At 43.6% G+C, this 27822-nt stretch overlaps 1 protein-coding gene across 1 annotated transcript in view; it reads left to right on the top strand.

Annotated features, from left to right (window-relative positions):
• LOC309565967 (mucin-5B-like) overlaps positions 1-27822 on the top strand; it is a gene marked incomplete at its 5' end in the record, with an annotated part of 169095 nt that overhangs the window by 91339 nt on the left and 49934 nt on the right. The window contains 1 exon segment of the mRNA XM_082270994.1: positions 18890-19031. Within this exon segment, the coding sequence (XP_082127120.1) occupies positions 18890-19031 (142 nt within the window).

The raw sequence follows: 27822 nt of genomic DNA, 5'->3' as shown, positions 1-27822 counted from the left end.
CAGAATTTATCTGCTTGTCACTACAGTACTTTCTGTATTAGATCCTTTTCAGACTAGTGAGTTGCATTATGCATGTTATTATTGTGCAATTTATCACATATTGCTACAACACACAGAACTAGGTGTCGGGGCATTGCAGTGCACCACAGTGCAAAGATGTGAACCATCTGTGTGTAGTCGTGTGCTTACTTAAAACAATGGTGCAGGCTCGTATATTGTGCTATCTTTCTTAAAGTACAGATACCATTGTGTGGCCCTCTGGACATATCAGGGACCACATTTAAAACCCTCTCTATAATGTTGACCAACACTGACCTAGTCTTTCCCCCCAGCCTTATTTTCCCTGACCTCATTTATTAGCATTTCCGTTCTTTTAACCAAAGAGGCTCAGTGTCCCGTGGGCATTTCCTAGGACAGTCTGCATGTATATACAGCCTGCCTGGGAGCACTTACTCCTCCAGCAATCTATCCATCAAGGCTTTTGGATATTTCCATAACTCCCAAGAGCCAGCACACTGCATGCATCACAGCTGAAGTCTCTTAAAAGAGAAGTATGGGGTTTCTCTTTGTTTCCCAATTTATACTCACTTAGATGAATGTAGCATCAAACCAATGCTGCATCTGTCCCCCGGCGTTCTACACTGAGAACCGAGAGATGGAACACTGACGATCGCTCAGTTCTCACAGGTAACCGAGCAATGAGTTGCTGACTGTCAGTCAGCAACTCTCTGTTCTACCTCCTTCTTACTTATTGGAGTGCTGAGCTGTGTAGGGGGCGGAGCGGCCGCCTCAGGTTCTCAGCGACTTGCTGGGGGGCTGAGCTGGGTATCGGTCCAGGCACCTGGCGGATCCCGACTTCGTGCTCACGATGAGGCAGTGCCTTGACTGACATCTGTGACATCAACAGGGAGCGGACTTTAGACCGCTCTCTGCTGAAAACGGGTCACAGGAGTGCAAAACGAACTGCACTCCTGTGATCCATAGGAGATGTAAAGCCAAACAAGCTTTGGCTGTACATCTCCTGTAAGAGGAGTACTGAGGCAGGGTGCTGTGATATTTCCAGTCCCACACCCTGCTGGTTCCCCTCACCGCCATCAGTCATGATCTGTCTGCATTGCATAGAGAAGCACAGAGACTCAAAAACTGGGTAAAATTTTTTAAGTAAACATTTACATTTTCATTTAGCTTGTGTTTTCAAAAGAACAAAAAAAAAATTTAGAATATAGATGAAAAGATTACGGTAACATAACTCTTTTGGTAGTTAGATTGTGCACCTTTTATAGAAACTCTTAACTTCATCAAATAGAAAAAGAGGTACAATATATAAACTACATATCATTTTCTGCACAAGGAGTCAAAACAGAGGAAAGAAGGCATAAAATACAGGAAGAAACCTTAAAATAGATTCAGTAATCATAATTCTTGTATCCCTGTGACCACACTTGTCTATGGTGATAACCTTGTCATAGAGTTGGAGTGGATAGTGTTATTACTCTTTCTCCTTTTTGTATGAATTCATAGTGTGTGGAAGATTGGAAAGAAGGTAAATGAAATATGAGATCTACTGAGTATTGTAGGGACAGCCGAGTCCCAGAGTTAGTGAAAGACCTTTCTGTTTAGTAAAAATCTTTCTCACCATCTCTATCTGATCTAGGCCAGTTTATGCAGAAGATCTACAATGTTCAGTAATGTAAAGACACAACTCTTTTTACATAATTATGATTTGTGTTTCAGACTGCTCTTCCTATACATCTGGAACAACTGTAGTTCCTGGGAACTGCACATGGTCAGACTGGATTGATGTGAGTTACCCGAAATACGAGCCAAATGGAGGGGATTATGAGACCTATGAGAACATCAGAAATGCTGGTTTAGAGATATGTGAGGAGCCACAGAATATTTCCTGCAGAGCAGAGAGATTCCCAGATAGACCACTGGAAGAGCTGGGACAGAAAGTGACCTGTGATCTCTCCACCGGCCTTGTGTGTAACAACAAAGACCAGACTGCACCCATGCCAGTGTGCTACAATTATCAGATCAAAGTCTACTGCTGTGAAGATATTGTGATAACGGTTACACCCAGCATACCTGACTGGTGTAGATCAACCACAACCACTACAACTCTAAGTACAACAACAACAACTGTGTCTACCCCATCAACCACCACTGCAACTCCGACTACTACAGAGACTACCCCACCAACCACCACTAAGACAACAACTACTACAACGACTACACCACCAACCACCACTGAGACAACAACTACTACAGAGACTACACCATCTACAACTACTACTACAACGCCTACAACTACAATTACTACAACTGAAAGTACAACATCCACATCCACCCCATCAAGCACCACAGTGACCCCAACACCTGTTAGTACTTCTCAAGTAACAGGTAAGTTCAGATTTTGCAGCCTTTTCAGGATTGTTGAAGAAGTGAAATATGGCTCAGACAGCATTGTACATATTTCAGAAATGGTATTGCACAGAGAGGCCCCTTACCTTCTCTTCTAGGATCTCCTGCTGGCGCTCTCTGCTCTACCACTTCTGTGAGTGACACCATAGCAAGCTGGCTGCTATAGGGGCACTTGTGCAAGTGTGCTCCATGGACACACACACCCGAGCTGGGCACCACACCGTTCTCCCTCTTCACAGGATTTTATTCACAGCAGCAGGAGTTAATGGCCTCTTGTGGTTCTTTTGTGTCCTATGAGAAGAGAAAGAATGGAGAGCGGCACTGCAGATGATTGCAACACTTGATTAGGAAAAGATATAGGTACAGGGAATGCAATACGGTAAAACATGTCTTGACTTTAGAACCACTTTAAACGCAGTGTAGGCAATAGAAAATGCAAAATGTAGGTGAGTAATGAGCTTTACACTGCTACTGAGAGAAAAAAGCTACTTTTAAAGAGTAATGCCCCATACACACGTGCAGATTATCTGAAGACTTTTGTCTTCAGATTTACCTTTTCTATGTAGTGCAAGGGCCTGCCGGATTGCATACAAATTGAAAGTGTTTAGGTTTGACCTCATATTATATGGTTTTGGTAAGTCTGCAGACAAAAGTCTTCAGATAATCTGCACGTGTGTATGGGGCATTAGTCCACTTTTGTTGAGAAAAAACACTCCCCTCTTGGTGGTCTATGTACATTACAAGGGTTTTAACAAACTTTGTTGCAGATTCCTACCTTTTGTTGCTTTGAAGATGTAGCTGTTTATTTGTCTGTGTCTACTGTATGTGCGGAGTGAATCTGTATGGTAGTGGTTTTGTAATTGGCAAAGTCCAAACAGGGTAGACCGCTCCAGGTGAGGCTAGGATCAGGTGCTGGTCGGATCCGCAATCCAGGATAGCTTCAGACAAAAAGGAATGACCGCACTTCTGATGAATTTTCAAAGAAAGGAGTATCTTTATTCCACATCAATCAAATGGCAGGTACAGGTACACACTGTGAATGCAGGACAATCGGTGGACGCGTTTCACGACTGGATATGTCGCTTATTCATCACCAAATTCATTCTGGATGTGCACCGGCCATATATACTCCCCATACATGCAGCTGGCAACAATTAGAGTCATCAAACTAGTTGTTCCTCCCATCGGTCAGCTGTTGGGAATCCATGGCCGGATTGCATAGGCAGAATGACCCCAACAAATACAAACTTGAACACACTTGTGCAAAAAACATTTTACATTTTCATATATGTATAAATCAGATAAGTATTCTAGTGATAGAGTGTTGAAGTGAGAAACAATCAAGAATGAAAAACAATCCAAAATAGAAAACATATTCAATATTAGTGATGCATTTTATCATATATCATGTCTGATATACGTATATCTAATATAGATAAAAAGAATATGTGTGGAAAGCTTTGTAAAAGTGACTTTGAAATGAAAATAGTGATTATTATTATGGAATAAAAAGTAAAAGTGTATATTGTTGAAATAATTGTTTGTTGTATATAAAGTGTCACAAAAAATTCTTGATTTCTAAAAAATCAATTTGACCGATATTTAAAAAAATATATAAATGAATAAAGTGTATTTCAGAAAGGGAGTAATGTGAAAACAACTCCAATCTGTATTTTCTGCCCAACAATCATATGTGAAACAATATAATAATGTGGAAAATGAAAAAAAGAGGAAAAATTGTTCCTGCATAAATTGCCATGTGTATGTCTCAAAAGTACATTTTCCATGAAGCACATATGAGTGAAAAACACCAATAAAAATACCGATAAAAATACATGAGAAAAAAATCTCTCGTATGTGTGGTCCATGCATATTTGAGAAGCAAAATAATGATCTCGGTATGCGAACAGACACGCATGGTTCAATGGTTCCAATGGTTCAATGGTTCAATGGTTCCAATGGTACCATGGTTCATGGTCCAATGTGATATGTGTAAAAGATATGTGGTGCATAATGATAAAACCAGTGTTCCTCTGAGTAGCAATATGTATCAATTTAAGTGTTACATTAATATATCATGACAACACATTGCTATATTAAGAACAATACAAACACTGGTATGCACTTGCTTTCTCATGGACTGAAATTTCCTATATAGTGTTTAAAACCACAAAATTCTCTCTCTGTATAAAAACCTCCGAAGAAGGTTTTCAAAAAAAAGAAAGGAAAATTCTTTGGGAAGAAAAAAGAAATACAAAACAAAAACAAGAACGGGTACGGTTTACTATATGTCTATTGGCTGAATTTAGCTAAACATAGTTTTCCATTTGTGTTGGAATAGTCAACCATTATTGTAGAAAACCCGATATGTTAAAATCGGCCAGTCTATGGGCAAGTGTGGGAATTGGTCTCAGAGAATATGATTCCAGAGTTTCCAATTAATCCAATTTTTCACCATTTGCCAAAGATACATAAGGGGTTGGATCCAGTACATGGACGCCCCATTGTATCAGGCATTGGCTCCCTGAACGAACGACTAGGAGAATGGTTGGATGGACAACTCCAACATATAGTACAGGTCCTTCCAAGCTACTTGAAAGACTCAAACCATTTGTTAAAAATTATGGATTCCTTTGAGTGGTCTGGGGAGTACAGCTGGATCACATGTGATGTGTCCAGCCTGTACTCCTCTATTCCACACACTCTAGCTTTGGAAGCGATGGGCTATAGTCTAGAAACTTATACGGAGATGTCATCGAGTTTACAGGCTTTTTTGATTGAAATTCTTGATTATTTATTAACACATAATTATTTTGTTTTTGATGGTGTGTTCTACCTCCAAAGATGCAGGGCAGCGATGGGAGCCAAGTTCTCACCTTCCCTAGCCAATCTTTATATGGGTTGGTGGGAGAGGTCCCGCATCTTTGGAGGTAGTAATCCATACAGGGATAACATTCTTTTATACCGTCGCTACATTGACGATCTACTATTTATTTGCCACAGGTCTGTTGATTTTGAATCATTCATATCGTTTTTGAATAGTAACGATCTGAACCTCTCTTTTACGGGTGTCTCCAGTTCTGATAAAATCATGTTCCTGGACATAACTTTGAGCCATGTAGGTGAAAAAGTTGTTTCCTCTTTATATAGAAAGCCCCAGGCGGGCAATAGCCTATTACACGCCAGATCGGGACATCCTCTCCACACAATAAAAGGGATTCCTGTGGGGCAGTTCTTGAGGCTTAGAAGGATTTGCAGTGACAGTAACATCTTTACAGAGGAATCATATTCTCTATATCAACGCTTTCTCCAAAGAGGCTATCCTAGGTGGATGTTGGACAGAGCCTATCGAATAGCTCTCGGGAGAAATCGCACCGATCTTTTACAACTTACTGCACCCAATCATACTGCACCCACAAACCAAAAATCTAATTCAAACACTGCTCAGGTGAAAAAGAGTCCCCCCAGCAACCAAGATAAAAGAAGAAAAAACAAGAAAGATAAATTTACACCTTTAGTTACATTGGTACTACCATATAGTCTAGAATTTAACAACATAAAATCTATAATTAAAAAACACCTACCTATTTTACATGTAGACCATGCATGTAACCAAATTCTGGGGAAGGGATTCAATATTGTGGCAAAAAGAGCGGCCACTTTGGGAAATGTATTGTCCCCTAGTATGTATCAAAATAAAAAAATCCCTCCATCGCTAACGTGGTTACACTGCAGAGGAAATTATAAATGTGGGGCACAAGATTGTGTCACCTGTCCCCACATTCTAAAAAGTCCCCATTTTCAATCCACTGTTAGTGGCAGGATTTACAAAATAGATAAGTTCTTCAACTGCAATTCTGAATATATTATATATTTGATCACCTGTAAAAAGTGTTTAACCCAATATGTCGGAAGAACAACTAGGAGACTCAAAGACAGGTTTAGAGAACATCTAAGCGACATACGATGTCTTAAATCGACCAATGTCGCTCGTCATTTCAATGACTTACATGGAGGAGACATTTCACTGGTCATGGTTCAGGTTATTGAAAAAATCCTAAAACCTAAAAGAGGAGGAGATACTTTCCAGATACTTTGCAAACGTGAAGTTTTCTGGATATTTAAACTCCACACAAGATTACCTAAAGGTATGAATTTTGAGTGGGACGTAACACATTTTTACACTTAATATTTATTAGTATCAAATTTTGTCCAGAATTATGATCATTATAACCATAATACAAACAGTAAAAAATATAAAATATAAAAAATATATATTTCCCTGTTTTGGTAATACTATACCAGATATTTTTGTGACAATTAATTTTTTACAAAAAATATCGGAGCTTTGTTTCTATTTAGCCAGGATGTGTTTATATACACATAAGAGCTTTAATGACACTTAAAAGTTTTTCTTAGGATCAATGACGGTTAAGGTAGTGACTTCGGACTATGTATGCTCGTATAGTATATAGATCCACCAGTGATATATCGTCTGGCATATTCGGCTGCATGTTCCGAGGTCATCTTTATTGTCACGGATCCTTAATATTAAAATATTAAAATAATAAAACACATATTAAAATAACATATTGGAGGTTCGTTCCCAAATTTTCTTTCCCCTGCTTTTGGGATTTGTGGGTTATGTCAGTATCCATAGCGGAGATATAGCATTTATCTATTTTTTGGCTCAGATTGAGTTAGATGAGACCAATTCCCACACTTGCCCATAGACTGGCCGATTTTAACATATCGGGTTTTCTACAATAATGGTTGACTATTCCAACACAGATGGAAAACTATGTTTAGCTAAATTCAGCCAATAGACATATAGTAAACCGTACCCGTTCTTGTTTTTGTTTTGTATTTCTTTTTTCTTCCCAAAGAATTTTCCTTTCTTTTTTTTGAAAACCTTCTTCGGAGGTTTTTATACAGAGAGAGAATTTTGTGGTTTTAAACACTATATAGGAAATTTCAGTCCATGAGAAAGCAAGTGCATACCAGTGTTTGTATTGTTCTTAATATAGCAATGTGTTGTCATGATATATTAATGTAACACTTAAATTGATACATATTGCTACTCAGAGGAACACTGGTTTTATCATTATGCACCACATATCTTTTACACATATCACATTGGATATAGTGAACCATGCGTGTCTGTTCGCATACCGAGATCATTATTTTGCTTCTCAAATATGCATGGACCACACATACAAGAGATTTTTTTCTCATGTATTTTTATCGGTATTTTTATTGGTGTTTTTCACTCATATGTGCTTCATGGAAAATGTACTTTTGAGACATACACATGGCAATTTATGCAGGAACAATTTTTCCTCTTTTTTTCATTTTCCACATTATTATACTGTTTCACATATGATTGTTGGGCAGAAAATACAGATTGGAGTTGTTTTCACATTACTCCCTTTCTGAAATACACTTTATTCATTTATATATTTTTTTAAATATCAGTCAAATTGATTTTTTAGGAATCAAGAATTTTTTGTGACACTTTATATACAACAAACAATTATTTCAACAATATACACTTTTACTTTTTATTCCATAATAATAATCACTATTTTCATTTCAAAGTCACTTTTACAAAGCTTTCCACACATATTCTTTTTATCTATATTAGATATACGTATATCAGACATGATATATGATAAAATGCATCACTAATATTGAATATGTTTTCTATTTTGGATTGTTTTTCATTCTTGATTGTTTCTCACTTCAACACTCTATCACTAGAATACTTATCTGATTTATACATATATGAAAATGTAAAATGTTTTTTGCACAAGTGTGTTCAAGTTTGTATTTGTTGGGGTCATTCTGCCTATGCAATCCGGCCATGGATTCCCAACAGCTGACCGATGGGAGGAACAACTAGTTTGATGACTCTAATTGTTGCCAGCTGCATGTATGGGGAGTATATATGGCCGGTGCACATCCAGAATGAATTTGGTGATGAATAAGCGACATATCCAGTCGTGAAACGCGTCCACCGATTGTCCTGCATTCACAGTGTGTACCTGTACCTGCCATTTGATTGATGTGGAATAAAGATACTCCTTTCTTTGAAAATTCATCAGAAGTGCGGTCAGTGGTTTTGTAATTATCAATCAGCTGCTGCACCTGCAGGCTCCAATGAGGAAAGTGGCAGGGTCTGCATCCCTATAGATGTGATTTCCAATTGGTAGCATCTCACCAAAAATGTATTTTTTATTGCAGGGGATGCCCAAAATTTAACTTAGTGCAGACTTAGGGGAAAATCAACGAGCCAATCACACAAGCAGGAACTGACATATCTGGGGGGCGTCCTGTACACCATCAGTGTAGCCATATTGCATTGCATTTTGCAGAAAATTACAGTGGCTGCGGATTGAGATGGAAAGGTCATTTTATTAACATTCAATTACAATATGACTTTTGTCACAATTGTATACAATATATTATTATTATTTTTTTTTATTTGCCAGATTTTTCCCCACAAAAGTGGAGTTACCCTTTACCTATCCTGAACCTGTTTTTGAGATTCGTTTCTAATTTCCTGCCCCTCTATGTATATCTCACTGCACTGTAGAAGGTTTCTTTTTTACGCATGATACTTTCAGGCTCACTTGATTATGTAACTGTTCATCTACTTCACACAGATCCTCCTAATTGTTGAATTGTATGGGAGACGTATGGCCAGAGCTCTTTTGGCTATAGTTCTACTTTGGGTCATGGAAGTGCACATAGTTCTACTGATACCAGGAGTCACTCAGCTGGTCCAGTCACTGGGTGGATCCCGAATTTAAAGTTGGGATTCACCTAGGTGGCTGGATCGGCAGTTGGCTCAGCCTATCAGTGAGCCGCTGGGAAACTGTACCAGTCACTCCCAACCCTACACAGTCTGGAGCTCCAGTAAATGCTTCAGGAGCATAAAAGAGAGACTGACAGTCACCGTTTCTCTGCAGACTGAATACCGAGAACTGAGCGATCTTTGATCGCTCAGTTCATAGTGTAGAGGTGATGGGGGACCACTGCAGCTGGATCCGTGCTACACTCAGCTAGGGAAGTATGATTGTTTGTTTTTTTAGCGTTCCCAAACCTCTTTTAACAACTTTGGAGCTCAAACAGCAGCAGATCAGCAACAACTACTGTGAATTACATGGTTCATCACCCTGCTACCACACTGTAGCATCACCACACATTGCTGTAATTAATTAAGAAGCAGGCCAAGGCAAGCAACAGCCATTGAAGATAATGAAAAAACTAATACTGATACTTACAAATAAGGAGGCTGATATCTTAAAAATGAAGAATTATCTAGAGAAAGAATGATGTCTGTGCAAGAATTAGGTTACTGGTGTGCCCCCAATAGCGCCCCTGAGATTCTTGAGATTCCTTCTTACTTTCAATGAGTTTTTATTGAGATTTACACAATACAACAAAAAAAGTCGTGCATAAACAGTGTTCCAAGCAGTGAAATTCAACAACTTCAACAGGTACAAGGAGCAGTAAACTGTAACATTCAGAAGTGCAACATAAAAACATGGGTTCATCATATGAAGAATAGGACGTATCGGTAGCCATCCCACAAGGCTATAAACGTGTCAAGGAAGAGCAGGGCTGGTAAGCGAGCGTTGCCATGATAGCCACGATTGCCACGAGGAGAGGGATTTTTGGTAGTTCCCTCTACTGGAGGCAAACATTAGCTCATATGAGCTGTGTGTGTGCACCATGTCCAAGACATCTTGTACTTTGGGGGGATGTAAATTTTTCCAGTGTCTGGTGATAGTCAACCTGGCTGCCAAGAGTACATGGGTGATGATGTGCCTAGATTCGGGAGGGTACTTCTCTATCGTGAGATTCAGTAAGGCAAGAGCCGGGGAGGACGGCACGGTAAGGTTAATGATTTCCCCCAGTTTGGCAAACACATCTAGCCAATAGCGGCGTAAAAATGGGCAATCCCAAAGGATATGGCATATGTCACCTACACGTCCACATTGTCTCCAGCAGAGTGGAGAGGAGGATTTGTAGAATGTAGCTAGTTTGGAGGGTGTGAGATGCCAACGGAGGGTAATCTTAACCGTTTGTTCCCAAAGTGCTGAGCACTTGGTGTGTTTGTAGGCATGACGGAGTGCCGTCTGCCATTGGCCCGGTGTGTATGAGTGTTGGATGTCCGCCTCCCATTGGAGGAGAGGGCGAGATTTGGAGAATGTGGACTTATCTTGCAGGATCGAGTATATCAGCGAAATGCCCTTTGAGGAGGTGGCAGGAGAGTTTAAGAAGTTCCAAAGGCGGGACGGAAGGCCATAGATTGGGGAGGGAAGTGTAGAAAGGAGGTGTTTAATCCTTAGATATGTAAAAAGTGTTGAGGGGGAGAGGCCGTAATATAGCTGTAGGGAAGGAAAAGGTCGCAGGATGTTGTCTTGAAAAAGATGCTGAAGCGTCAGGATGCCGTGTGATGTCCAGTCTGTGAGAGAAATGTCAGGGATCAGCAGAGTGATGGATTCCAACGGGATTGGTAGTTAAGTTATGTTGGAGGAGGTATTTGTTAGAGGCAGGAGTTTACACCAGGCAGCAAGCGAAGCCACCATAGGGGGAGAGAAGGATGACGGTGTTTTGGGACCATGAGGGGCACCGAGTAACCAGGTTCGCAAGGACAGTTTCTGTATTAGGGTAATTTCAATCTGACCCCAACTAGTGGAGGGTGAGAAGCGGAACCATTCTTTCAGTTGAGTCGTCAGGGTAGCTAAGTAGTAGTCTCGGAAGTCAACATACCCCGTTCCCCCCGCTAGGCGGTGTTTAATCAGCGGTTTCTTATGTTGCCACATATACGCTCTCAGGATGGATTGTAGGGATGTGAAATACGAGTTGGGAATGGGGATAGGTAACGTGTGGAACAAATACAGGAGTTGGGGAAGAATCATCATTTTAAATGCAGCAAGTCTGCCTGACCATGAGAATTCATGGTGCTGGAGTGATTGTAGTTCAGTTTGCATTTTAGAAAGGAAGGGGGCATAGTTTGTTTTGAAAAGGGATTTTACCGACGCAGTCAAGTGGATACCGAGATAAGGAATGGAGTGTTCTGCCCATGAGAACGGGAATCTTTGTTGAAGGATGGATTAAGTTGCTAGGTCAAGATGTAGATGAAGGATTGTGGATTTGGTCACGTTTACTTTATAATACGATATGTTGCTAAACCATTGGAGGATACGATACGTTTCCGGGAGGGACTGGAGAGGGTCAGACAGCATCACTATTACGTCGTCCGCAAATAGGCTGATTTTATGGCTAACTGATCCAAACTGAAACCCCGAAATAAGGGGATTAGAACGGATATGAGCCGCTAGTGGTTCCATAAGGAGATTGAAAATCAGGGGGGACAGGGGACAACCCTGATGAGTGCCATTCGTGGTGTCAAAGGGCCAGGATAGCATGTTGGAAGTGTAAACTTGCCGAGGGAGTGGAATACAGTGCAAGAACCGCCGATAGGATAGTACCTTGGAATCCAAATTTAGTCAGTACAGCTCTGAGATAGTCCCAGTGGACCCTGTCGAACGCCTTCTCTGCATCCAAGGAGAGAAGCAGAGAAGGCGTTCGAGAGGTCTCAGCATGGTAGATAATATTGAGGAGTCGCCTGGTAGCATCTGATGCCTGGCGAAAAGGCGTAAAGCCTGTCTGGTCCAAGTGAACCAGGGAGGGAAGAACAGCCTGGATCCTGTTGGCAAGCAATTTAGCGTAGATTTTGGCATCTAGTTTTAGGAGGGATATTGGCCTAAAGTTTTGAGGGGAAGTAGGGGCCTTCCCAGGTTTTGGAAGTGTGATGACCAAAGCTTGGAGCATCTCAGGAGGAAGAGGCAGCTTGAAGAAAGACAGGTAACAGATGGGGTGAGAGGACGAAGTGGAAGTGCTTAAACTATTCGCCCGACAGACCGTCAGGTCCAGGCGCTTTGTTGGATGGCAAGGTTGAGATGACAGTCGCAATGTCTTGTGTCGTGAACGGGGCATTCAGGAGTGCCAATTGTTCTGTGGTGAGGGTGGGGAGTGAGACCGCTGCCAGAAACTCATCGACCTCTGCTTTGGAGGGCTGGTGTGTTTCCGGATCTCGATTTATGTTATAGAGGGCCTCGTAGTAGAGACTGAATGTGTTAGCTATGTCTTGTGGGTTATATTCCTTTTTGGAGGAAACGGGGTTATGTATATATTCAATTCTGGATCTAACTCTCTGTCCCTTAATTTTCTGTGCCATGCTCTTCCCCGCTTTATTGGAGGTGGAGTATGAAGTCGCCTTACATCTGCGATGTAAACGCTCAAAGTCCACCAACAATAGAGACCTCAACTCATGTCTCATAGCAGTAAGCTTCAGTTTGTGGTTACGATCAGGGTGCTTCTTATTCAACTCATCCAGGGCTGCTATAGAAGAGAGTCTACACGGGCGGATCTCTTCTTCTTCTCCCTAGAGCCCACCTGGATGAGCAGACCTCTAACAAACGCTTTATGTGCGTTCTACACCACAGCCGGGTCGGATACAGAATGTTGGTTATGGGCAAAGAATTGTTCGAGTTGATTAGAGATGTGAGTGACAACATGAGGTTGTTGGAGGAGAAAATTGTTGGTACGCCAAATGAAATGGGATTGTTGGGACGATTTGTCTTACAGGGTGAGTGTCAGTGGGGCATGGTCCGACCAGGCTATCGTGTGGATCTCAGAAGACAAAACATTTTGCAACAACCACTTGTCCAGTAGGAAGAGGTCAATCCTGGAATACGTATTGTGGCTTGGGGAAAAGTGCGTATAGTCACGCTCTTCAGCGTGCTGACAACGCCACGCATCATGGAGGTCATGGGAATGGAGCAATTTTTTCAGCCGGGAGTCGTGGCGCTTGGAAGGGGCAGTAGAGTCCAGAGTGACATCGGGAACTGTGTTGAAATCACCACAGACAATTAAATGGCCCTTGTGGACCTTGGCAGTGGCTTTAAGAGCCTTGGAGAGAAAAGGAATATGTCGTTGGTTAGGTGCGTACACATTGAGGATAGTATATACCACATTATTGATAGAGCATACAAGGATGAGATAGCGGCCATGAACATCTGTGGTCAGGTGGTGTTGTTGGAAGGAGACAGAGTCCCTGACAGCGATCGTCACTCCCCTTTTTTTGGCAGTGTAGCAGGAGTGGAAGACGTGAGGGAAATTTTTGTGCAATACTGTAAAGGTGTTTGAGAGAAGTGAGTCTCTTGCACACATAGTACGTCACTATGGTGAGCAGTGGCGGTTGACCACAATGATTTCCGTTTGGCTGGGTGGTTCAATCCCCGGGCGTTGAGAGACAATATTGTGAGTGGCATGGTGTAGAAAGGGGTATGTATGCAGTTAGTATGGAATTACTCACACTTGGATGAGACGACACTGATAGGTAGATCGGGTGGCCAAGTCCTGTGGATCACGTAGAACCTGGTTGTTCGGAGGGTCGTCGCCTAGTGAGGAGCTTGAACAATATGAGCGTGGACCAGCAGCTGTGAGTTAACACAAAAGAAAAAAGAAAAGAAACGAGAAAAAAAAAAAAAACAGATAAAACAGCAACAACAGAAAATAGACACTACAGTGCGTCTGATGAAGTGCGGTTGTGAAAGCGCCCAGAAGGCGGGTGGAGTAATACACTGGCAGGTATCACAACTTGGTAACTACCAGTGATACGGGGGGAAGAGTTTTCATAAGAGCTCCAAGATGGTGACAGGGAAGAGAGCTGGTGGATGTTGAGATCTGGTGCGCGTGATACTCACGGGCGCTGGCGGTTGTTTCCATCAGGATGATTCCTGGGCTGGCGTGGCCCAGGGGCTGAGGTCTGCATAGGTTCCTCCTGCGGTGGGGTAGGGATGATGCCCCAGGAATGGAGCAGTCGCATGCCGTTATGCATGGAGGAGATGGTATGCGGGATCCCATTTTTGGTGACGAGGATAGTCGCCGGATGACGCCATTTGTAGGGAATGTTATTGTTCATCAAGGCCTTAGTGATGGAACTAAGCTGTCTCCGCATTTGGAGCGTATATTTGGAGAGATCCGCGAACAGCTGTACGTTCTCATATGGGGCTGGGAGTGTACGTTGAAGACGGGAAGCAGCCAACAGGTGATCCTTCGTCTGATAGAAATGCACTCTCATAAGAGTATCCCGTGGGGGAGTCAGAAAGATGTGATGCCTTGGGTAGTCGGTGAATGCGGTCTATAGTAAGGTCCATAGAAGTGCAATCAGGAAGCATGGCAGCCATGAGGGAACTGGCATAGGCATGGAGTTCACTTTGGGGAACAGACTCAGGAATACCACGCAGTTTGACGTTGTTACGTCTTGATCTGTCCTCTAGTGGCACTTTTCCACTGCATGGAACCGTACCGGTTCGGCACGCTTTTGTGCTTTTCCACTGCTGGTACCACATGGTATAGGGTCGGAACGGCTCGGTACGGTACGTTATAGGTTTGCTTTTCCACTGCATGGAACCGAACGGTACGGCTCTGAAAAAACAGTACCTACTCGATTGTGGTTCCAACAGGTACCAAACTGGTACCATATCCCACAATCCTTTGCATGCAGTCACTACTAGCCACTGATTGGTCAGAGAATCCCACCCACCCTGTTGTTATCCCACCCACTTAACTTAGTACTACTTTAGTGGAAAAGCAAGCCTATACCGTACCGTACCGAACCGTTCCGACACTATACCATGCGGTACCAGCAGTGGAAAAGCAAACCGGGCAAAGCAGGGCCGAGTAGAGCCGACCCGGTACGAGCCAGTACTTGCAGTAGAAAAGTGCCATAAGTCAGCTAGTTTAGCCTTAATCCAGTGCTGTTCGTCTCTTTTTCATCGCAGGTGTCAATAATGTCATTGATGGTGTCAGTGCATTCAGCCATCCGTGTCTCCATAGAATGGATCCTGCGATCCATCCCCTGTACATCAGATGCAACTCTTCCAAATAAAGTAGTCAGGTTCTGAAACAGGGAGGTTTGGAATGTCATTAGCATATCTTTGAGGGTTGTGTCCAGGACAGGCTGACCTGTGGTGGGGAAGTCAGCTATGGATGCCTGGAGAGCGGGGGCTGACAGAGGGCTGGAGGCCTGGCTGCTGAGGGGGAGACAGGATGGCTGCATTTCCAGTCTCATGCGGGCCTTAGCGGGGCTGGAGGAAGCAGGGGAATAGTCTCCCGGTCTGGGTGGGGAAGAAGGCGAGGATAATGGTGGCAGTACCTCACTAGATGCGCTGGTATCCTCTGCTGGCTGCGTGTGGAGAAAGGCAGCAGCGGCGCCGGTGCCATCTTGCCTCACAGGATCCCGTGGCGGGGGCCGGGTGAAGAAGGCCGTGAGCTTCTTCGGCCAGTGAGTGTCCTTTCTCTTGCGGGACATCTCGTGCTGGAGCTCGGCGGGGTTCCGTGGCATGAATCCGCAGATGGATGCGGGCGTGAGCGGGCTGTAGTCGCTGGAGAGTCTTCCCTGTCTCTAAGAGTGAAAGGCTTAAGCGGCCATCTCTGGTGCCGGCAAGCCACGCCCCGAGATTCCTTCTTTATTTCCTGCCCCTCTATGTATATCTCACTGCACTGTAGAAGGTTTATTTTTTCCCCCATGATACTTTCAGGCTCACTTGATTATGCAACTGTTCATCTACTTCACACAGATCCTCCTAATTGTTGAATTGTAAAGGAGACGTATAGCCAAAGCACTTTTGGCTATACTTCTGTTTTGGGTCATGGAATTGTACATAGTTCTACTGTCACGAGGAGGCTGATATCCTAAAAATGAAGAATTATCTAGAGAAAGAATGATGTTTGTGCAAGAATTAGGTTACTGGTGTGCCCCCAATAGTGCCCCTGAGTGTGAACTACCTGATAAAATAAATAAATATAAAACATATATAGAAAAATAAGAACAATAAATATGTGACCCAAGTAAAGTCTTTTCAACATTTTTTTTGTGTCTTCTTTTGTTAAATCCACTCCACATGATACATTCATTGACAGGTGTGAACAATCAATATATGGTCAAAACAAAAAGTATTTTCAACAAATCTTTGGGGTCTATTCATACAAATATTGTGAGATAAAAATGACAAGAATTCTGAGCATTTAGATTATTAATCATTTAGCATAATACAGGTATTTCCTATGGTGGTCAGCTCCATTCAGTGGCCATAATGCAATATGTTTTCTGAAATACCTTGATCAGGAAAAATAACACATTATGACCACTAGATGGAGCTGATGATCATAGGAAATCACTGTAATAAGCAATACATAGTCAGAATTTATCTGCTTGTCACTACGGTACTTTCTGTATTAGTTCCTTTTCAGACTAGTGAGTTGCATTATGCATGTTATTATTGTGCAATTTATCACATATTGCTACAACACACAGAACTAGGTGTCGTGGCATTGCAGTGCACCACAGTGCAAAGATGCGAACCATCTGTGTGTTGTAGTGTGCTTACTTAAAACAATGGTGCAGGCTCGTATATTGTGCTATCTTTCTTAAAGTACAGATACCATTGTGTGGCCCTCTGGACATATCAGGGACCACATTTAAAACCCTCTCTACAATGTTGACCAACACTGACCTAGTCTTTCCCCCCAGCCTTATTTTCCCTGACCTCATTTATTAGCATTTCCGTTCTTTTAACCAAAGAGGCTCAGTGTCCCGTGGGCATTTCCTAGGACAGTCTGCATGTATATACAGCCTGCCTGGGAGCACTTACTCCTCCAGCAATCTATCCATCAAGGCTTTTGGATATTTCCATAACTCCCAAGAGCCAGCACACTGCATGCATCACAGCTGCAGTCTCTTAAAAGCGAAGTATGGGGTTTCTCTTTGTTTCCCCATTTATACTCACTTAGATGAATGTAGCATCAAACCAATGCTGCATCTGTCCCCCGGCGTTCTACACTGAGAACCGAGAGATGGAACACTGACGATCGCTCAGTTCTCACAGGTAACCGAGCAATGAGCTGCTGACTGTCAGTCAGCAACTCTCTGTTCTACCTCCTCCTTACTTATTGGAGCGCTGAGCTGTGTAGGGGGCGGAGCGGCCGCCTCAGGGTCTCAGCGGCTTGCTGGGGGGCTGAGCTGGGTATCGGTCCAGGCACCTGGTGGATCCCGACTTCGTGCTCATGATGAGGCAGTGCCTTGACTGACATCTGTGACATCAGCAGGGAGCGGACTTTAGACCGCTCTCTGCTGAAAACGGGTCACAGGAGTGCAAAACGAACTTCACTCCTGTGATCCATAGGAGATGTAAAGCCAAACAAGCTTTGGCTGTACATCTCCTGTAAGAGGAGTACTGAGGCAGGGTGCTGTGATATTTCCAGTCCCACACCCTGCTGGTCCCCCCCACCGCCATCAGTCATGATCTGTCTGCATTGCATAGAGAAGCACAGAGACTCAAAAACTGGGTAAAAGTTTTTAAGTAAACATTTACATTTTCATTTAGCTTGTGTTTTCAAAAGAACAAAAAAAAATTTAGAATATAGATGAAAAGATTACGGTAACATAACTCTTTTGGTAGTTAGATCGTGCACCTTTTATAGAAACTCTTCACTTCATCAAATAGAAAAAGAGGTACAATATATAAACTACATATCATTTTCTGCACAAGGAGTCAAAACAGAGGAAAGAAGGCATAAAATACAGGAAGAAACCTTAAAATAGATTCAGTAATCATAATTCTTGTATCCCTGTGACCACACTTGTCTATGGTGATAACCTTGTCATAGAGTTGGAGTGGATAGTGTTATTACTCTTTCTCCTTTTTGTATGAATTTATAGTGTGTGGAAAGACGGTAAATGAAATATGAGATCTACTGAGTATTGTAGGGACAGCCGAGTCCCAGAGTTAGTCAAAAAAAGACTGTCTGTTTAGTAAAAATCTTTCTCATCATCTCTATCTGATCTAGGCCAGTTTATGCAGAAGATCTACAATGTTCAGTAATGTAAAGACACAACTCTTTTTACATAATTATGATTTGTGTTTCAGACTGCTCTTCCTATACATCTGGAACAACTGTAGTTCCTGGGAACTGCACATGGTCAGACTGGATTGATGTGAGTTACCCGAAATACGAGCCAAATGGAGGGGATTATGAGACCTATGAGAACATCAGAAATGCTGGTTTAGAGATATGTGAGGAGCCACAGAATATTTCCTGCAGAGCAGAGAGATTCCCAGATAGACCACTGGAAGAGCTGGGACAGAAAGTGACCTGTGATCTCTCCACCGGCCTTGTGTGTAACAACAAAGACCAGACTGCACCCATGCCAGTGTGCTACAATTATCAGATCAAAGTCTACTGCTGTGAAGATATTGTGATAACGGTTACACCCACCTTACCTGACTGGTGTGGATCAACCACAACCACTACAACTCTAAGTACAACAACAACAACTGTGTCTACCCCATCAACCACCACTGCAACTCCGACTACTACAGAGACTACCCCACCAACCACCACTAAGACAACAACTACTACAACGACTACACCACCAACCACCACTGAGACAACAACTACTACAGAGACTACACCATCTACAACTACTACTACAATGCCTACAACTACAATTACTACAACTGAAAGTACAACATCCACATCCACCCCATCAAGCACCACAGTGACCCCAAAAACTGTTAGTTCTTCTCAAGTAACAGGTAAGTTCAGATTTTGCCGCCTTTTCAGGATTGTTGAAAAAGTGAAATATGGCTCAGACAGCATTGTACATATTTCAGAAATGGTATTGCACAGAGAGGCCCCTTACCTCCTCTTCTAGGATCTCCTGCTGGCGCTCTCTGCTCTTCCACTTCTGTGAGTGACACCATAGCAAGCTGGCTGCTATAGGGGCACTTTTATTCACAGCAGCAGGAGTTAATGACATCTTGTGGTTCTTTTGTGTCCTGTGAGAAGAGAAAGAATGGAGAGCGGCACTGCAGATGATTGCAACACTTGATTAGGAAAGGATATAAGTACAGGGAATGCAATACGGTAAAACATGTCTTGACTTTAGAACCACTTTAAACACAGTGTAGGCAATAGAAAATGCAAAATGTAGGTGAGTAATGAGCTTTACACGGCTACTGAGAGAAAAAAGCTACTTTTAAAGAGTAAGTCCACTTTTGTTGAGAAAAAACACTCTCCTCTGGGTGGTCTATGTACATTACAAGGGTTTTAACAAACTTTGTTGCAGATTCCTACCTTTTGTTGCTTTGAAGATGTAGCTGTTTGTTTGTCTGTGTCTACTGTATGTGCGGAGTGAATCTGTATGGTAGTGGTTTTGTAATTATCAATCAGCTGCTGCACCTGCAGGGCTCCAATGAGGAAAGTGACAGGGTCTGCATCCCTATAGATGTGATTTCCAATTGGTAGCATCTCACCAAAAATGTATTTTTTATTGCAGGGGATGCCCAAAATTTAACTTAGTGCAGACTTCGGGGAAAATCAACGAGCCAATCACACAAGCAGGAACTGACATATCTGGGGGGCGTCCTGTACACTATCAGTGTAGCCATATTGCATTGCATTTTGCAGAAAATTACAGTGGCTGCGGATTGAGATGGAAAGGTCATTTTATTAACATTCAATTACAATATGACTTTTGTCACAATTGTATACAATATATTATTATTTTTTTTTATTTGCCAGATTTTTCCCCACAAAAGTGGAGTTACCCTTTACCTATCCTGAACCTGTTTTTGAGATTCGTTCTTTATTTCCTGCCCCTCTATGTATATCTCACTGCACTGTAGAAGGTTTCTTTTTTTCGCATGATACTTTCAGGCTCACTTGATTATGTAACTGTTCATCTACTTCACACAGATCCTCCTAATTGTTGAATTGTATAGGAGACGTATGGCCAGAGCTCTTTTGGCTATACTTCTACTTTGGGTCATGGAAGTGCACATAGTTCTACTGATACCAGCAGTCACTCAGCTGGTCCAGGCACTGGGTGGATCCCGAATTTAAAGTTGGGATTCACCTAGGTGGCTGGATTGGCAGTTAGCTCAGCCTATCAGTGAGCCGCTGGGAAACTGAACCAGTCACTCCCAACCCTACACAGTCTGGAGCTCCAGTAAATGCTTCAGGAGCATAAAAGAGAGACTGACAGTCACCGTTTCTCTGCAGACTGAATACTGAGAACTGAGTGATCTTTGATCGCTCAGTTCATAGTGTAGAGGTGGTGGGGGACCACTGCAGCTGGATCCGTGCTACACTCAGCTAGGGAAGTATGATTGTTTGTTTTTTTGGGGTTCCCAAACCTCTTTTAACAACTTTAGAGCTCAAACAGCAGCAGATCAGCAACAACTACTGTGAATTACATGGTTCATCACCCTGCTACCACACTGTAGCATCACCACACATTGCTGTAATTAATTAAGAAGCAGGCCAAGGTAACAGCCATTGAAGATAATGAAAAAACGAATACTGATACTTACAAACAAGGAGGCTGATATCTTAAAAATGAAGAATTATCTAGAGAAAGAATGATGTCTGTGCAAGAATTAGGTTACTGGTGTGCCCCCAATAGCGCCCCTGAGATTCTTGAGATTCCTTCTTACTTTCAATGAGTTTTTATTGAGATTTACACAATACAACAAAAAAAGTCGTGCATAAACAGTGTTCCAAGCAGTGAAATTCAACAACTTCAACAGGTACAAGGAGCAGTAAACTGTAACATTCAGAAGTGCAACATAAAAACATGGGTTCATCATATGAAGAATAGGACGTATCGGTAGCCATCCCACAAGGCTATAAACGTGTCAAGGAAGAGCAGGGCTGGTAAGCGAGCGTTGCCATGATAGCCACGATTGCCACGAGGAGAGGGATTTTTGGTAGTTCCCTCTACTGGAGGCAAACATTAGCTCATATGAGCTGTGTGTGTGCACCATGTCCAAGACATCTTGTACTTTGGGGGGATGTAAATTTTTCCAGTGTCTGGTGATAGTCAACCTGGCTGCCAAGAGTACATGGGTGATGATGTGCCTAGATTCGGGAGGGTACTTCTCTATCGTGAGATTCAGTAAGGCAAGAGCCGGGGAGGACGGCACGGTAAGGTTAATGATTTCCCCCAGTTTGGCAAACACATCTAGCCAATAGCGGCGTAAAAATGGGCAATCCCAAAGGATATGGCATATGTCACCTACACGTCCGCATTGTCTCCAGCAGAGTGGAGAGGAGGATTTGTAGAATGTAGCTAGTTTGGAGGGTGTGAGATGCCAACGGAGGGTAATCTTAACCGTTTGTTCCCAAAGTGCTGAGCACTTGGTGTGTTTGTAGGCATGACGGAGTGCCGTCTGCCATTGGCCCGGTGTGTATGAGTGTTGGATGTCCGCCTCCCATTGGAGGAGAGGGCGAGATTTAGAGAATGTGGACTTATCTTGCAGGATCGAGTATATCAGCGAAATGCCCTTTGAGGAGGTGGCAGGAGAGTTTAAGAAGTTCCAAAGGCGGGACGGAAGGCCATAGATTGGGGAGGGAAGTGTAGAAAGGAGGTGTTTAATCCTTAGATATGTAAAAAGTGTTGAGGGGGAGAGGCCGTAATATAGCTGTAGGGAAGGAAAAGGTCGCAGGATGTTGTCTTGAAAAAGATGCTGAAGCGTCAGGATGCCGTGTGATGTCCAGTCTGTGAGAGAAATGTCAGGGATCAGCAGAGTGATGGATTCCAACGGGATTGGTAGTTAAGTTATGTTGGAGGAGGTATTTGTTAGAGGCAGGAGTTTACACCAGGCAGCAAGCGAAGCCACCATAGGGGGAGAGAAGGATGACGGTGTTTTGGGACCATGAGGGGCACCGAGTAACCAGGTTCGCAAGGACAGTTTCTGTATTAGGGTAATTTCAATCTGACCCCAACTAGTGGAGGGTGAGGAGCGGAACCATTCTTTCAGTTGAGTCGTCAGGGTAGCTAAGTAGTAGTCTCGGAAGTCAACATACCCCGTTCCCCCGGCTAGGCGGTGTTTAATCAGCAGTTTCTTATGTTGCCGCATATACGCTCTCAGGATGGATTGTACGGATGTGAAATACGAGTTGGGAATGGGGATAGGTAACGTGTGGAACAAATACAGGAGTTGGGGAAGAATCATCATTTTAAATGCAGCAAGTCTGCCTGACCATGAGAATTCATGGTGCTGGAGTGATTGTAGTTCAGTTTGCATTTTAGAAAGGAAGGGGGCATAGTTTGTTTTGAAAAGGGATTTTACCGACGCAGTCAAGTGGATACAGAGATAAGGAATGGAGTGTTCTGCCCATGAGAACGGGAATCTTTGTTGAAGGATTGATTAAGTCGCTAGGTCAAGATGTAGATAAAGGATTGTGGATTTGGTCACGTTTACTTTATAATACGATACGTTGCTAAACCATTGGAGGATACGATACATTTCCGGGAGGGACTGGAGAGGGTCAGACAGCATCACTATTACGTCGTCCGCAAATAGGCTGATTTTATGGCTAACTGATCCAAACTGAAACCCCGAAATAAGGGGATTAGAACGGATATGAGCCGCTAGTGGTTCCATGAGGAGATTGAAAATCAGGGGGGACAGGGGACAACCCTGACGAGTGCCATTCGTGATGTCAAAGGGCCGGAATAGCATGTTGGAAGTGTAAACTTGCCGAGGGAGTGGAATACAGTGCAAGAACCGCCGACAGGATAGTACCTTGGAATCCAAATTTAGTCAGTACAGCTCTGAGATAGTCCCAGTGGACCCTGTCGAACGCCTTCTCTGCATCCAAGGAGAGAAGCAGAGAAGGCGTTTGAGAGGTCTCAGCATGGTAGATAATATTGAGGAGTTGCCTGGTAGCATCTGATGCCTGGCGAAAAGGCGTAAAGCCTGTCTGGTCCAAGTGAACCAGGGAGGGAAGAACAGCCTGGATCCTGTTGGCAAGCAATTTAGCGTAGATTTTGACATCTAGATTTAGGAGGGATATTGGCCTAAAGTTTTGAGGGGAAGTAGGGGCCTTCCCAGGTTTTGGAAGTGTGATGACCAAAGCTTGGAGCATCTCAGGAGGGAGAGGCAGCTTGAAGAAAGACAGGTAACAGATGGGGTGAGAGGACGGAGTGGAAGTGCTTAAAGTATTCGCCCGACAGACCGTCAGGTCCAAGCGCTTTGTTGGATGGCAAGGTTGAGATGACAGTCGCAATGTCTTGTGTCGTGAACGGGGCATTCAGGAGTGCCAATTGTTCTGTGGTGAGGTTGGGGAGTGAGACCGCCGCCAGAAACTCATCGACCTCCGCTTTGGAGGGCTGGTGTGTTTCCGGATCTCGATTTATGTTATAGAGGGCCTCGTAGTAGAGACTGAATGTGTTAGCTATGTCTTGTGGGTTATATTCCTTTTTGGAGGAAACGGGGTTATGTATATATTCGATTCTGGATTTAACTCTCTGTCCCTTAATTTTCTGTGCCATGCTCTTCCCCGCTTTATTGGAGGTGGGTATGAAGTCGCCTTACATCTGCGATGAAAACGCTCAAAGTCCACCAACAATAGAGACCTCAACTCATGTCTCATAGCAGTAAGCTTCAGTTTGTGGTTACGATCAGGGTGCTTCTTATTCAACTCATCCAGGGCTGCTATAGAAGAGAGAAGAGAGTCCACACAGGTGGATCTCTTCTTCTTCTCCCTAGAGCCCACCTGGATGAGCAGACCTCTAACAAACGCTTTATGTGCGTTCCACACCACAGCCGGGTCGGATACAGAATGTTGGTTATGGGCAAAGAATTGTTTGAGTTGATTAGAGATGTGAGTGACAACATGAGGTTGTTGGAGGAGAAAATTGTTGGTACGCCAAATGAAATGGGATTGTTGGGACGATTTGTCTGACAGGGTGAGTGTCAGTGGGGCATGGTCCGACCAGGCTATCATGGGGATCTCAGAAGACAAAACATTTTGCAACAACCACTTGTCCAGTAGGAAGAGGTCAATCCTGGAATACGTATTGTGGCTTGGGGAAAAGTACGTATAGTCACACTCTTCAGCGTGCTGACAACGCCACGCATCATGGAGGTCATGGGAATGGAGCAATTTTTTCAGCTGGGAGTCGTGGCGCTTGGAAGGGGCAGTAGAGTCCAGAGTTACATCGGGAACTGTGTTGAAATCGCCACAGACAATTAAATGGCCCTTGTGGACCTTGGCAGTGGCTTTAAGAGCCTTGGAGAGAAAAGGAATATGTCGTTGGTTAGGTGCGTACACATTGAGGATAGTATATACCACATTATTTATAGAGCATACAAGGATGAGATAGTGGCCATGAACATCTGTGGTCAGGTGGTGTTGTTGGAAGGAGACAGAGCCCCTGACAGCGATCGTCACTCCCCTTTTTTTGGCAGTGTAGCAGGAGTGGAAGACGCGAGGGAAATTTTTGTGCCGGCAATACTGTAAAGGTGATTGAGAGAAGTGAGTCTCTTGCACACATAGTACGTCACTATGGTGAGCAGTGGCGGTTGACCACAATGATTTCCGTTTGGCTGGGTGGTTCAATCCCCGGGCTTTGAGAGACAATATTGTGAGTGGCATGGTGTAGAAAGGGGTATGTATGCAGTTAGTATGGAATTACTCACACTTGGATGAGACGACACTGATAGGTAGATCGGGTGGCCGAGTCCTGTGGATCACGTAGAACCTGATTGTTCGGAGGGTCGTCGCCTAGTGAGGAGCTTGAACAATATGAGCGTGGACCAGCAGCTGTGAGTTAACACAAAAGAAAAAAGAAAAGAAACGAGAAAAAAAAAAAAAACAGAAAAAACAGCAACAACAGAAAATAGACACTACAGTGCGTCTGATGAAGTGCGGTTGTGAAAGCGCCCAGAAGGCGGGTGGAGTAATACACTGGCAGGTATCACAACTTGGTAACTACCAGTGATACGGGGGGAAGAGTTTTCATAAGAGCACCGAGATGGTGACAGGGAAGAGAGCTGGTGGATGTTGAGATCCGCTGCGCGTGATACTCACGGGCGCTGGTGGTTGTTTCCATCAGGATGATTCCTGGGCTGGCGTGGCCCAGAGGCCGAGGTCTGCATAGGTTCCTCCTGTGGTGGGGTAGGGTTGATGCCCCAGGAATGGAGCAGTCGCATGCCGTTATGCATGGAGGAGATGGTATGCGGGATCCCATTTTTGGTGACGAGGATAGTCGCCGGATGACGCCATTTGTAGGGAATGTTATTGTTCATCAAGGCCTTAGTGATGGAACTAAGCTGTCTCCGCATTTGGAGCGTATATTTGGAGAGATCCGCGAACAGCTGTACGTTCTCATATGGGGCTGGGAGTGTACGCTGAAGACGGGAAGCAGCCAACAGGTGATCCTTCGTCTGAAAGAAATGCACTCTCATAAGAGTATCCTGTGGGACTGAGTCAGCAAGATGTGATGCCTTGGGTAGTCGGTGAATGCGGTCTATAGTAAGGTCCATAGAAGTGCAATCAGGAAGCATGGCAGCCATGAGGGAACTGGCATAGACATGGAGTTCACTTTGGGGAACAGACTCAGGAATACCACGCAGTTTGACGTTGTTACGTCTTGATCTGTCCTCTAAGTCAGCTAGTTTAGCCTTAATCCAGTGCTGTTCATCTCTTGTTTCATCGCAGGTGTCAATAATGTCATTGATGGTGTCAGTGCATTCAGCCATCCGTGTCTCCACAGAATGGATCCTGCGATCCATCCCCTGTACATCAGATGCAACTCTGCCAAATAAAGTAGTCAGGTTCTGAAACAGGGAGGTTTGGAATGTCATTAGCATATCTTTGAGGGTTGTGTCCAGGACAGGCTGACCTGTGGTGGGGAAGTCAGCTATGGATGCCTGGAGAGCGGGGGCTGACAGAGGGCTGGAGGCCTGGCTGCTGAGGGGGAGACAGGATGGCTGCATTTCCAGTCTCATGCGGGCCTTAGTGGGGCTGGAGGAAGCAGGGGAATAGTCTCCCGGTCTGGGTGGGGAAGAAGGCGAGGATAATGGTGGCAGTACCTCACTAGATGCGCTGGTATCCTCTGCTGGCTGCGTGTGGAGAAAGGCCGCAGCGGCGCCGGCGCCATCTTGCCTCACAGCATCCCGTGGCGGGGGCCGGGTGAAGAAGGCTGTGAGCTTCTTCGGCCGGTGAGTGTCCTTTCTCTTGCGGGACATCTCGTGCTGGAGCTCGGCGGGGTTCCGTGGCGTGAATCCGCAGATGGATGCGGGCGTGAGCGGGCTGTAGTCGCTGGAGAGTCTTCCCTGTCTCTCAGAGTGAAAGGCTAAAGCGGCCATCTCTGGTGCCGGCAAGCCACGCCCCGAGATTCCTTCTTTATTTCCTGCCCCTCTATGTATATCTCACTGCACTGTAGAAGGTTTCTTTTTTCCCCCATGATACTTTCAGGCTCACTTGATTATGCAACTGTTCATCTACTTCACACAGATCCTCCTAATTGTTGAATTGTAAAGGAGTCGTATAGCCAAAGCTCTTTTGGCTATACTTCTGCTTTGGGTTATGGAATTGTACATAGTTCTACTGTCACAAGGAGGCTGATATCCTAAAAATTAAGAATTATCTAGAGAAAGAATGATGTCTGTGCAAGAATTAGGTTACTGGTGTGCCCCCAATAGTGCCCCTGAGTGTGAACTACCTGATAAAATAAATAAATATAAAACATATATAGAAAAATAAGAACAATAAATATGTGACCCAAGTAAAAGTCTTTTCAACAATTTTTTTGTGTCTTCTTTTGTTAAATCCACTCCACATGATACATTCATTGACAGGTGTGAACAATCAATATATGGTCAAAACAAAAAGTATTTTCAACAAATCTTTGGGGTCTATTCATACAAATATTGTGAGATAAAAATTACAAGAATTCTGAGCATTTAGATTATTAATCATTTAGCATAATACAGGTATTTCCTGTGGTGGTCAGCTCCATTCAGTGGCCATAATGCAATATGTTTTCTGAAATACCTTGTTCAGGAAAAATAACACATTATGACCACTAGATGGAGCTGATGATCATAGGAAATCACTGTAATAAGCAATACATAGTCAGAATTTATCTGCTTGTCACTAGAGTACTTTCTGTATTAGATCTTTTTCAGACTAGTGAGTTGCATTATGCATGTTATTATTGTGCATTTTATCACATATTGCTACAACACACAGAACTAGGTGTCGTGGCATTGCAGTGCACCACAGTGCAAAGATGCGAACCATCTGTGTGTTGTAGTGTGCTTACTTAAAACAATGGTGCCGGCTCGTATATTGTGCTATCTTTCTTAAAGTACAGATACCATTGTGTGGCCCTCTGGACATATCAGGGACCACATTTAAAACCCTCTCTACAATGTTGACCAACACTGACCTAGTCTTTCCCCCCAGCCTTATCTTCCCTGACCTCATTTATTAGCATTTCTGTTTTTTTAACCAAAG

Source organism: Pelophylax lessonae (genome assembly GCF_965119305.1).
Source record: "Pelophylax lessonae genome assembly, chromosome: 10".
NCBI classification, from domain to species: Eukaryota; Metazoa; Chordata; class Amphibia; order Anura; family Ranidae; genus Pelophylax; species Pelophylax lessonae.
This window is presented reverse-complemented; position numbering and strand designations above follow the sequence as displayed.